This window comes from Pelodiscus sinensis, chromosome 18 (assembly GCF_049634645.1).
Source record: "Pelodiscus sinensis isolate JC-2024 chromosome 18, ASM4963464v1, whole genome shotgun sequence".
NCBI classification, from domain to species: domain Eukaryota; kingdom Metazoa; phylum Chordata; order Testudines; family Trionychidae; genus Pelodiscus; species Pelodiscus sinensis.
Genome location: NC_134728.1, coordinates 28,768,078 through 28,781,084, shown reverse-complemented (window position 1 = coordinate 28,781,084; position 13,007 = coordinate 28,768,078). Strand labels below are relative to the sequence as shown.

The following is a 13,007-nucleotide window of genomic DNA, read 5'->3' as shown; positions in this document are numbered from 1 at the left end:
GGACAGCAGGACAAATTTTAGTATGCTTTCTGGGTTAATAGAACGATAAGAGCTAGTTGAATGTTTCCAGTGGCTCCCACAATGACTGAAGCAGCCTACCACTGATACTGCTCATTTTCCCCTGGTCTACATGAGGGAATACGTTTAATATGCAAGGGCTCGTCTACACTGGCCCCTTTTCCGGAAGGGGCATGTAAATTTCAGCAGTCGTCGTAGGGAAATCCGCGGGGGATTTAAATATCCCCCGCGGCATTTAAATAAAAATGTCCGCCGCTTTTTTCCGGCTTTTAAAAAAGCCGGAAAAGAGCGTCTAGACTGGCCCCGATCCTCCGGAAAAAGTGCCCTTTTCCGGAGGCTCTTATTCTTACTTCAAAGTAAGAATAAGACCCTCCGGAAAAGGGCACTTTTTCCGGAGGATCGGGGCCAGTCTAGACGCTCTTTTCCGGCTTTTTTAAAAGCCGGAAAAAAGCGGCGGACATTTTTATTTAAATGCCGCGGGGGATATTTAAATCCCCCGCGGATTTCCCTACGACGACTGCTGAAATTTACATGCCCCTTCCGGAAAAGGGGCCAGTGTAGACGTAGCCCAACTGTGGCTATATTAAGTGCTTGGCCTAATTCGAAGTACTGTAATGCACATTTTGATGCCATCCACACTTCAGGAAGTTGAAGGGAGCACACGTAGTCCGGCATCAACAGAAGTGCCCTCTCAGTTCAATTAAGCATGCTTCACTAGACCCTGGACGATTGCATCTGTAGTGTAGCCATGACCATATAAACCTGCTAATCTCACCAAGCAAAGAGGAGCTCAGGTAAAGTTGGTGTCTTGGTAAATGTATGTCAGAAAGTTGTAGAAGCCCAACACCTAAATAAATAACACGTGGGAAGCAACAGTGTACGCCAGTGGTCCCCAACCATTTGTTCTTGCCAGGCACCAGGGGGCGTGGCCGTTTGCCCGCCGGCCACCAGGGGGCAGGGCCCCCCCTTGTGTGCCCGGGGGCGGCCCCCCCCCCCATAGCCGTGCGCCTGAGGCCGGGCCTCCCGCCCAGCGCCGCATGCCTGGGGCCGGGCCTCCCCCCGGCACTGCGCTCCACACGCCCGGGGCCAGTGCTGGCGCTCCCCCCCCCCAAGCATCGTGTACCCAGAGTGCGGGCGGCCAATCTGCGGTGCCTCCGGGGCCGGCGCTCATCGTGCGCCATGCACCCGGGGCCGGCTCCGGCACCGTGCATGCGCCACGTGCCCGGGGCCAGGCCAGCCCTGAGCACTTGGCGGGTGCACACAAATGCCCCCGCGGGCGCCCTGGCCAGAAAGGCCCATAAAAGGAGTTGGACAGCAGTCTGTGTTGCTAGAGGGGACAGTACTTTGGGACTCTTAGGCTACGTCTAGACTGCATCCCTTTGTCGCCAGAGAGATTAGGCACATCGAAATTGCTAATGAAGCAGGGATTTAAATATTCCTGTCTAGAGGACAGATGTTCTTGTGCAAGAACCCACCAGTGTAGACATAGCCACTCAGTGCTTGTTTCCAAAAATTAAAGGAATTCCACAGAAATTTTAGCAAAACAAAGCAAATACCTTTTTGCTTGTGATGCAAAGTTTCCTGTGCTGCTGAAACATTCTTCTTCCCTTTTCATAAAACCAACTTTCATGTGCATAACCCTGGCGATAAGCTGAATGGGTAACCATTTAGCAATCTCACAGCTGGGCGATCTGGATAATCATGCAGTTATGACCGTTTCTACAACAGTTTGGGAACAGAGTAGAAAGCTTAGTCATTTCCAAATTAAGATCATGCTGTGGCTATGTCTAAAATGCAGTTAACCTGGGCAATTGCACCCAGGTGCAAGCATCCTCACCCGTTAGTGTATACTCACTGAATCTGCTCTCAGTCTAAGTGCAGTTGTTGTAGTGCTTTAAAGTGAAACTGGCCACAGGAGTGCTGGGAGGTAGCTCTCCCAGTGCTCTTATTTAAACTACCACCACACTGGGGGCACTTGCTGTGCTAAGGTATTTATTCACACTCTGAGCCAGAGAGCTGCAACAGAGTAAAGTGGCAGGGTAGTCTTAGCCTAAGGCTGTGTCTACACTGGCACAATCTTGCACAAAAGCGGCCACTCTTGCGCAAAAACTTGCTGCCTGTCTACACTGGCCACATGTTCTTGCACAAGTAAACTGACGTTCTACTGTATGAAATCAGGGCTTCTTGCGCCAGAACTCTAACGCTCCTGCTCAAGAATAAGCCCTTTTGTGCAACTGTTGTTGTGCAAGAGGCCAGTGTAGACAGGCAACATGAATTTCCCGCACAAGAAAGCCCGATGGCTAAAATGGCCATCAGAGCTTTCTTGCGCAAGAGAGCATCTACACTGGCACGGATGATCTTGCACAAAAGCACACGCCAGTGTAGACACTCTCTTCTGGAAGAGTTTTTGCGTGAGAACGCGCCAGTGTAGACGTAGCCTGAGAGTCTTTCCCAATCAGTTGTGTTAGTTGCAGAAGAACTTTCTGTCCTGAGGGGGGAATTGTGAGCAGGGCATTGGAGGGCTATCAGCCAGGCCCATTGACCTGGGTGAGGGAGGACAGGTGGGCAGGCAAAGGGGGCAACTACTCTGAGGCCCAACAATTCCAAGGGGCCTGAGGTTTGTGGCTACTGTTGCTGTGGACAGGAGCCTGGGCCCTTTAAATCACTGCCAATGATTTAATCGTTTGATCATGGCATGCTTCAGACAGTGCTAGGGGTATGTGTGTGGGGTCCAGGCTGCGCTGAGGCCAGTTGCCCCGGCCCTTCCATCTGAGGCCATGCCCCTTCAGGGAAGGAGGATCTGTCCTCCCCTCTTGCGTAGGGGTGTAGAGAACCTGTTAGCTCAGCAGCAATTTAGTCTGAATTCTCAAGTCAAAGTAGTCCGGTTTTGGAAACAGTTAAAGTGGAGCCTGCATTCTAATCCACCCCCCCAGCTGGGTCAGGCAGCCTGGGTTCTCCATAATCACATCAGAGGTTTTTAGGTGTGGATGCTGGACATGGGGTTTGGTCTAAAACTCAGGTAAAATCCTAATTAGCTGCATTGTAGACATGTGCTTACATTCAGAGGAAGGGATCATCTTTCTTTTCTGTGTTTGTACCTGGCACAATAGGATTGTGATCCATGACTAGATGCTACAGTAATGATCTATAATACATCATCCACAGGTATCCACTTTATGCTCTTCTTATTAAAGAGACACTATACCCCAAGCCAATGCTTGAAAAACACGTGGTAAAAATGACCAAAATTACAAACCAAATGCAATTGATTTGATGGAGGGCTTGTTTGCTCAAATGGCTGTGAAACTCATTTTTCTTATTGGCTTTTCCAGCACTGACACTACCATGAATCACAGAGATGTAACCAGTCCATTTAAAGTCTTGGAAGTCAAGCAGGATATGGAAAGAAAAGCTAGTGTAGCAGTTGATGCAGCTGATCCATGAACAGCTTCCTAAGAGATCCACCACTACATCCATACATTATATGTCTAGGGAGAACAGAAGGGAGGAGGAGAATTTCAACTTCTCATTGATGGCATTTTCACTTGAAAAAAAATAGATTATGTGGATTAATTGTAATCAAAAGTCTCACTTGTTCCCTGTGGTTTTCTAATTTTTCCAAATGGCTGATGCATGAAATTAAAAAATTAAAGGATGGGATTTGAGAACAGAAGGTTGTTTAAAATACAGACTATTCCAGTATTTTTTCCTTTGTATCAAGGAGAGCAAAAATACACATCCAAAATGGTAGAGAAGAGGTTGGAGGGGATTAGAAAGCAGTCTTCCAGCCCATCTCCTGCTTTGCCAATTTGTACATTAGGTTATTTAAAAAGCAGTAGATGCTCCAAGAGAAAGCAGGCAGCAGCAAACACAGGGATTGCTTCATTCTCCCAATCACATTGAGGTCAGTAGAGTCTGTTTCTTGCTCCAGTGTGGATGGCCTGGACCTCCCCACACCCATTACAGCCTTTTAGTGCAGGGAAAAATGTCCTTCAGACTTGGGAATCTGGAATCCAATAGGCCACTCATTCTGCCAGGCTAAAATGAACTTAAGTATTCCAGTGCAACCTCATATACAAATTTATATTGTTCCTGAAAAAGAAAGAAAAAGAGAAATGCTAGCAGTGACTTCTTAACAGCCTGATTCTAAAATGTGCCCACAGCCCTCCAATGCTGTCTCCACATCACTTGACAAGGTTGGACTCCAGGAGTGAAATGTTTAATACCTTTTGGACCAAACTGCATGTCTATAGCATTGGCAGAGCATAAGCAGGGTGCAAAGTAACTGGAAGAAAAGGACAAATCCATACAGTCATGATCCATGGTCCCTCAAAGATTTTCCATCCATGAGCTGAGTGAGTATTATCTTGTGCACCAATATTGAGGTCACGTACACTTGCTCGGATGTGTGCCACTGTCGCACCAATCAGTAACAAACAAATATCACATGCACATAATATGTTTCAATTAGAGTCTCCACGCTACACGAAGCTGATAGAGAAGTTGCAAATTGTTCTGGATGGCCCACTACATTCCACATCCCAATGAAATAAAAAAACAAACAATGGGTACTTAAGAACAACTTGCAACTTCTCTATCAGCTTCATGTAGCATGGAGGCTGACTATTTCTTTCCCTTTTTTTCTCTTCTCCGCTCCTGTGGCGTAGTGGGGGTGCTGTCTGCTCTGTGACTCGGGGTTCCCCTGAGCTGTGATGGGAGATTCTCACTGACTCTCCCAAATGTGTATTAACCCAGACACCCAGGGAGGGAGACAAAGGAAGGAGGGCGGAGACCAACACCTGGCTGGGGGTTAGGGCTGGAGGAGAGTTTTTTAGTTTCTGTCTGGAATCATGGAGGAAGCAGCCTGAGCAAGGAGGCTGGGCTTTAGGGGCCCAGTCTCCCCCATCTCAAGGGGGGGCTGACGCATCACATGCCTAGCCCTGTAACCAGATTCCATCTGTGCTGTGCTGTATCCTGGAGAAGCAATAAACTCCCTCTATTCTACTGGCTGGCGGAGTCTGTTCGTGCCACTATGAGGGTGCAGGAGACGGGGGAACCCCAACGCGCCGTCACAGCCCCCACTCCTTATTTATTTTGAAACTGGATCTTTAGTAACTCCATTCAGCTGAAGAAGCGGGTTGTGCCATGAAAGCGCATGATACCATCTACATGTTTTGTTAGTCTTTAAGGTGTTGCAAGACTATTTATTGATCATGACTATATGGATGTGTCTTTTTCTTCCAGTTGGTGGGCCCAATCCTCTTCCTGTTAATGATAATGGTAACACTCCCAGGGTATGTCTACACTACCACCCTAGTTCGAACTAGGGTGGTTAATGTAGTCATACGAACTTGCAAATGAAACCCGGGATTTGAATTTCCCGGGCTTCATTTGCATGTTGCCGGGCGCCGCCATTTTTAAATGTCCGCTAGTGCGGACCCCGTGCCCGTGGCTACACGCGGCACGAACTAGATAGTTCGGATTAGGCTTCCTGTTCCAAACTATCTGTACACCTTGTTCCACGAGGCATACGAACTAGGGTGGTAGTGTAGACATATTCCCCATTGATTCTCAGGGGGAAAGAAGCTTACTGCTCCAGTTGCAGCTGCTGCCTGCCATGTGGCTCTGGCCCTGGCTGAAGTTGCTGCCTGCCATGTGGATCTGGTCCCAGCCTTGGCAGCAACCACCACCCAGCTGGAGCCACCAGAGCAGCTGCCACCCACCATGCAGCCCCCACGGGTGCAGCTCCAGACCTGGGGAAGGGCTGAAGCTAAGGCCAGGGCTGTGTGGTGGCTTCACTGCTGCTCCTGGGGTGAGGCAGCCACCTTGCATGCAGTCCCACCCCGGAGCAGCTAAACAGCCACTGTGTGGCCCTGCTGAGAAGGTGGGTGGGCCTCAAATTCTTGGTGTGCACACATGCAGATGCGCACCTTAGAAGGAACACTGATCATGATACTGAATATTAATCATTTCCCGAAGGTACCTACTATAACTCTCATACACACTTGAGGGAAATCATTCATTCTTACTGATGGATAGTGCTGCAAACCCTGACTCTATCACTTTTGTTTTTTGTTTTTTTTATTTGCTTTTAACTCATTCTTTACTCACTGCATCCTAAAGAGATAGGAGTGTGTGTGTGTGTGTGTAGACTTACCAGAGACTCCACCATATTGGATTTGTTATTCCGTAACGTCTTCACTATGTGAAACACGTCAATGATATTTTGCTGCTGAATCATTTCACACACGCTGCAGATGGCACAGAAGGTGCCGCTGCGTCCACCGCCATTCCTAGGCAGGAAGAAAAGAGGCAGTTTATAAAGGGATGCCCAGGAATGGCAAACGAAGGCCTGTGTGTATCCTGTAAAGAGCCATGCTCTCCCAAATGCATGCCATAATATAATATATGGAGATATACCAGCTCATAGAACTGGAAGGGACCTTGAGAGATCATTAAGTCCAGTTCCCTGCCCTCATAGCAGGACCAAGTACTATCCCTGACAAATTTGCCCCAGATCCCTAAATAGCCCCCTCAAGGATTGAGCTCCCAACCCTGGGTTTAGCAGGCCAATGCTCAAACCACTGAGCTGCATTCAGGCCTCCCTTACAAGAAGGAAGCTTCCAAGGGTTTAAAGAAGAGTCTAGAGCAGTGTTTCTCAACCAGTGGGATGAGTAGCCTTAGGGGTACTTAAGCGAAGTCTGGGGGGTACATCAACACAACTGAAAATTGGAGAACTGAATTTTTCTTTAAGTTTTACAATGCTTTATTATTTTTGTACTTTTTACACCCAAAAATGTCCTTGCCCACCCGGCTACAATTAAGTTGTTTAAACAAATGGGCTACGTCTAGACTACATCCCTTTTTCGTAAAAGGGATGTAAATTAGATGTATTGCAATTGCTAATGAAGCAGGGATTTAAATCTTCCCCGCTTCATTAGAATAAAAATGGTTGCCGCTTTTTTCCCGCACGGAGCTTTGCCGGAAAAAAGTGCCAGTCTAGACACTGATCTTGCGGAAAATAAAGCCTTTTCTGAAAGATCCCTTATTTCAAGAGGGATAAGAGATCTTTCGGAAAAGGCTTTATTTTCCGCAAGATCAGCATCTAGACTGGCGCTTTTTTCCAGCAAAGCTCCGTGCAGAAAAAAAGCGGCAGCCATTTTTATGCTAATGAAGCGGGGGAGATTTAAATCCCTGCTTCATTAGCAATTGCATCCCTTTTACGAAATTTACATCCCTTTTACGAAAAAGGGATGTAGTCTAGACGTAGCCATGCATTGCAATGGTAGAAAAAAAAATGTGTGTTTGAAAACTAGGTACTGGGGGTACTTATAATTTTTTTAAAGGGGTACTTTATAATAATAAAAAAAAGGTTGAGAAACACTGGTCTAGAGATCACAATATAGGAATGTGATTTACCCTTGGTCATTAATCTAGTCAATGACAGTGTCTTCCAAATCTCTTCACACCCACAGTGGTATGGCTTTAGGGAATATGGAATCCTGGCTTCTCCCTCCTGTGCCCATGACTTTGAAGTAAGGAATAGCTGGTGTTGCTGCTCCTGCCCTCCCTCCACAGACCACTGACCTACCACACACACCAGGTGAGTGTGAAGGAAGGAGCAAAGAGTAACATCAGGGTTCCCTATATCCAGGTCACTTTGCCCACTTGGGCAAGGGGAGGGCAGGAGAGTAGCAGCCAAGATGGGGAAAGTGATGTGGATGCACAGAGCACTTGGTTTTACTTCCTCCCTCTCTCAGCCTGCTGGGGGGCAAAGAAGAACATTGTGGGAGGAGCAGAAACTGTGCATCAAAGCTCACCCCCATGGTCCTCCACCAGGAGAAAGCAGATGCTCCCCTGACAGATGAGAGTAGCTTCTGACTCTACACTGCTGGTCCCCAGCTCTGCATTGCAGCCTGGTGCCCCTAAAGCAAGCCCTGTACCCCAGGTCTTAGTTTTCTCATCTATAAAACTAGAATAATAAAGAAGTCACTTGTAATTTTGTGAGGCTTCATTCATTAAAATTTACACAGGGGGTTTAGATGCTTGAATGGAAAGTGTTGTACAAGAATTAACTACAAAACATTGCACTGACAATCATGGACCTGTCATGCCACTTCTATGATGTATGTGATCTCAGGGGAACCTGAGAGCTCAAAACTATTCAGAGTCTAATTAATTAATTGTAATTAATTATTATTAGAATTACAACACTGCATTGAGACCCCAGGCAGACAGGCCCTCTTTCAAAAAGCTTACTGCGTCAGAAAATAAAATGCCCCCACAGGGCAGCTTGACACACCATCAATGGTAGGTGGCTATTGAAAGAATCAACTGGAGACCCCACTGCTGTAAGCAGCAGTGTTGTTGTGATCACTCACTATTATTTACAGTGGAAATAGTGACACATGATACCATGATCCATCATGGTAGCACTTCTCTTGTCTCTTGAATGCAATTTAACCTCATTTCCCCTGCTCGAGTATAGGACGGCTATCTGATTTCCACATCTGTAATTAATTCTTTCTATCTTGCACCACTGGATCGAAAGTATTCCCAACCATACTTACAGGCAGTGGACAACAGTGCGTCCATCTCTCCCCTCGTACTGCTCTTGCCATTTCTCTAGTCGTCTAACCACCTTCAAGAGAGAGCGTTTGGATGGAGGGGTGTCCCGGTATGCTGGCCAGCCAATATACTGCAAATGCTGCACTATATGGTATCCGTCCTGGGGCTAAAACATAATCCACTTCCTTTATACCATCAGAAAGGTGGTGAGGGAGAGCAGGGGATTGGGGGAGTATGGTGGTTACAGGTTACACATGCATTACTTAACATCACCAAATAATGTAGCTATTGCTACTACTAAGTCTTCAAATTAATAATAACTAAGCTACAGGCCAAAAGGAAGCGCAACACAACTGAGTGCAAGGCTCCTCTCTTTCCAGAGAAAAATATGTTCAGAGAAGGAGGGTAGTTTCATATTTTGAGGATGAGGAAGAGGTTTGTGGAGAGGCTTTATAGTTGAGACTGCTACAAGAACGAGAATAGGGCTCTGAAGACAACTGTTTTCATTCAGGGATATAGTCATCACATGGTGGAAAAAGGATAAAATAACTATTTTCAATCATTCACAAAAAACAAAGGAAAAGAGCTCATGGTGATTCAGTAACACAGACCAGCCTCCAACTGTTTCTTTAATGGAATAATTGCTGTCACCTAAGCTCAGACTCAGAAAATGCTATAGAAGGTAGCAGGATCATTTTCAAAGGCCAGCTGACATCTCCATTTCTCATAGGATATGTCTACACAGCAGCATTACTTCGGAATAACTGACATTCCCAAATAACATAGTCCACATCTATGCAGCAAGCTGTTATTTTGACACAACGTTGAAATGTCAAACTGTCGACTTCTTACTCCGACTCAAATGTTGACTTCTTACTCCGACTCCTGTAAACCTCATTTTATGAGGAGTAAGGGAAGTCAGAGGAAGCATGCTCTAACTCGGACTTCTTGTTGTGTAGACAGTGCCAAAAGCTGAAATAAGTTATTTTGACATTAGCCCTGTTATATAGATGTGCACATAGTGAGAACAGGAAATACAGGAATGGCACCCAACTGGGTGGGAAATTTGTACTGAAATAACAAAGTAAGCACTACGGTTAACCACTATGGCAGAGCAATAATCGTGCTTGAGAAAATCCTGTTTTGTGAGCCCTGTTGGGGCTGTTTTCTCTCCATCTGTAGGATTGGGTCTAATGGGTGCTGAGTGAAAAGATTTTATAAAGATGACAATGGAAAGTCCTGTGGCACTTTAGCAGGGCTAAATTTGAAATAAGCTACGCAACTTGAGCTAGGTCAATTGCATAGCTTAAGTAGAAATAGCTTATTTTGGCTTTTGGTGCCATCTACACAGCGTAAGGTGCCATCTACACAGCGTAAGTCTCTTTCTCTGACTTCCCTTACTCCTCATAAAATGAGGGTTACAAGAGTCAGAGTAAGAAGTCCTCCGGCTAGACGTTATTTTGACATTATGTCAAGAAACTTCTTGGCTGTGTCTAGACTGGCCAGTTTTTCCAGGAAATCAGCTGCTTTCCAGAAAAACTTGCCAGCTGTCTACACTGGCTGCTTGAATTTCCACAAATGCACTGACTTCTTACTGTAAGAAATCAGTGCTTTTTGTGGAAATACTATGCTGCTCCCGTTTGGGCAAAAGTCCCTTTTGCACAAAACTTTTGCGCAAAAGGGCCAGTGTAGACAGCTGAGATTTGTTGTCTGCAAAAAAGCCCCGATCGCGAAAATGGCGATCGGGGATTTTTTTGCGCAAAAGCGCGTCTAGATTGGCCATGGACACTTTTCCGCAAAAAGTGCTTTTGCGGAAAAGCGTCCATGACAATCTAGATGCTCTTTTCCGAAAATGCTTTTAATGGAAAACTTGTCCGTGCCAATCTAGATGCTTTTTTCCGAAAGTGCTTTTAACGGAAAACTTTTCCGTTAAAAGCATTTCCGGAAAATCATTCCAGTCTAGACGTAGACCTGTTGTGTTGATGCAAACCATGTACTCTGCACTCTTACACTCAAAATAAGCTATGCAATTTGCATAGCTCAAATTGCATAGCTTATTTTGAGCTATTTCAAAATAGCTTATTTTGTAATTTTTTCAAAATAAATCTCTATTAGGAAATGTCCTTTAATCCTTGTGGAACAAAGTTTTCAGAGATGTTGGAATAGCACACCCGTTATTTCGAAAGACATTTCAAAATAATGGGCGCACTGTCAAGATGCAGAATAACTATTTCAGGATATCAGAGGGGTAGCCGTGTTAGTCTGAATCTGCAAAAGCGACGAGGAGTCCTGTGGCACCTTATAGACTAACTGAAGTGTAGGAGCATAAGCTTTCGTGGGCAAAGACCCACTTCGTCAGATGCATGTAGTGGAAATTTACAGAGTAAATGCATGCTCTGGAAATTTCCACTACATGCATCTGACGAAGTGGGTCTTTGCCCACGAAAGCTTATGCTCCTACACTTCAGTTAGTCTATAAGGTGCCACAGGACTCCTCGTCACTATTTCAGGATACTGCAAGTATCCTGGAATAGTGCTGCAATGTTGACGTACCCTTCTTAGAGACTAACAAAAATATGTATAGTATTATGAGCTTTCATGGGCAAAACCCACTTCTTCAGACGAGCTTGAGTGGAGAAAAAAGGCGGACTATCAGAATTATAACAAAAAAAATAGGGAGAAGAAAAAGAAGTACCCACCAATAGTAGTGCAGGTGCTAATGAGGCTAATAGCATGGGCTGGAAGTGGCCCATACTTAGCTTTTGTTGTCAATGATATCGCAAATTTAAGGAAGACTGGTTTTAGTGTCTTTGTTCAGACCAAGGGAAACAGTGTCAAATTTGCATATAAGGTCAATTCTGCACACTTTCTCTCTCTAGTTGGCTTGTGAAATTCCTTTGTAGAAGAATGGCTACTTTTAAATCCATTAATGAGTGTCCAGGCAGGTTAAAATGTTCCCCTACAGGGCTCTCTCATAAAACCAAAAAAACTTCTGTAAGTAAGGACTGAATGACTGCTTGCAATGCAGCCAGGGGTCTGAAAGACTGCTTGCAGTGCAGCCAGCTGAAGTTGGTTAGCCCTGCAAGATAATTAACTTTTGATATGTAAATACAGCTCATGCTGGGGTGTGGTGCGGTTATGTAAACCCAATTCAGACAGGGCTGATGGAGGATCCGTTGCTAGGATGGAATGTGGTGTATTGTAACTAATTTGGCTGTTGTGGGGTCACAAACATGCTACCTCTAAATGTAGGAACTGTAAAATATGACCAATGCTTGCAGGAGAGAGACCATCATTGTAAGGGGTCTCAGATAAACAAGCATCCCTCTTCCAGAGTTGAGTGAACTGGGGGAGGGGGAGGGAGAGGGAAGGCTTGAGCTTCATGCCTACTAGATGTGAGCAGTAAGACTAGTTCAACCTGTCTCTTTCCCCCCCTGTTCTAAGGATAGACCTAAAGCAGACTCCATTAGGAGTCTTTTTGTTATTTCAGTGGCACCTGGAATCTTTTGCTAGCCTAGGTGGTGGCTAAAGAATTGAAATCACTAAGGCTACATCTAGACTACATCCCTTTTTCGGAAAAGGGATGTAAATCAGACGTATTGCAATTGCTAATGAAGCGGGGATTTAAATCTCCCGTGCTTCATTAGCATAAAAATGGCTGCCGCTTTTTTTCGGCACGGAGCTTTGTCGGAGAAAAGCACCAGTCTAGACGCTGATCTTAAACCTAGATTATCAACAGTCTACAACCTATCCTAGAAAATAACCCCTCACTCTCTCAGGCCTTGGGTGAAAGGCCAATCCCCGCCTACAGACAACCCCTTAACCTCAAACAAATTCTTTCCAGCAACCATGTATCCCTCCACCATAGTTATCCAGGAACCCAGCCCTGCAATCAGCCCTGGTGCCAACTCTGTCCAGACAGCTACACAAACAATTTCATCACTGGATCCAACCACATCAGCCACTACATCAGGGGCTCATTTAACTGCACATCCGCTAACGTGATCCATGTCATCAAATGTCGGCAATACCCTTCTGCCATGTATATTGGCCAAAAAGGACAGTCTCTACAGGAAAGAATTAGTGGACACAAATCAGATATCTGACAAGGCAAAACACAAAAACCCATCAGAGAACAATTTAACCTGCCTGGGCCCTCATTAATGGTTCTCAAAGTCCCCATGTTGTTTCAGGCCAATTCCACCGGCCAAACTCACAGGGAAGTGTTGGAACTTTACTTCATTTACAAGTTTGGGAGCCATCAAAAATGTATGAATAAAGACATTACCTGGCTAGCACACTACCTTCCACATCCTAATGAATGAACCAACTAAACAATGTGTACTTAAGAACAATTTGCACCTTCTCTATTTGTTGTAATGTGAACACTTTAATTCACTATTTTTTCCCTTCCTTCCCCC

At 45.4% G+C, this 13,007-nt stretch overlaps 1 protein-coding gene across 7 annotated transcripts in view; it reads right to left on the bottom strand.

Annotated features, from left to right (window-relative positions):
- Positions 1-530: 530 nt before the first annotated feature.
- Positions 531-13,007, bottom strand: part of PTPRT (protein tyrosine phosphatase receptor type T) — a 1,030,325-nt gene continuing 1,017,848 nt past the window's right edge. For all 7 annotated transcript variants that reach the window (XM_075901349.1, XM_075901354.1, XM_075901347.1 and 4 more), the window contains 3 exons: positions 8,589-8,752; positions 6,176-6,311; positions 531-4,110 (listed from right to left, as the gene is read on the bottom strand). In XM_075901349.1, the coding sequence (XP_075757464.1) occupies positions 4,057-4,110; positions 6,176-6,311; positions 8,589-8,752 (354 nt within the window). In that variant the 3' untranslated portion in view covers positions 531-4,056. The remainder of the gene's footprint in view (positions 4,111-6,175; positions 6,312-8,588; positions 8,753-13,007) is intronic.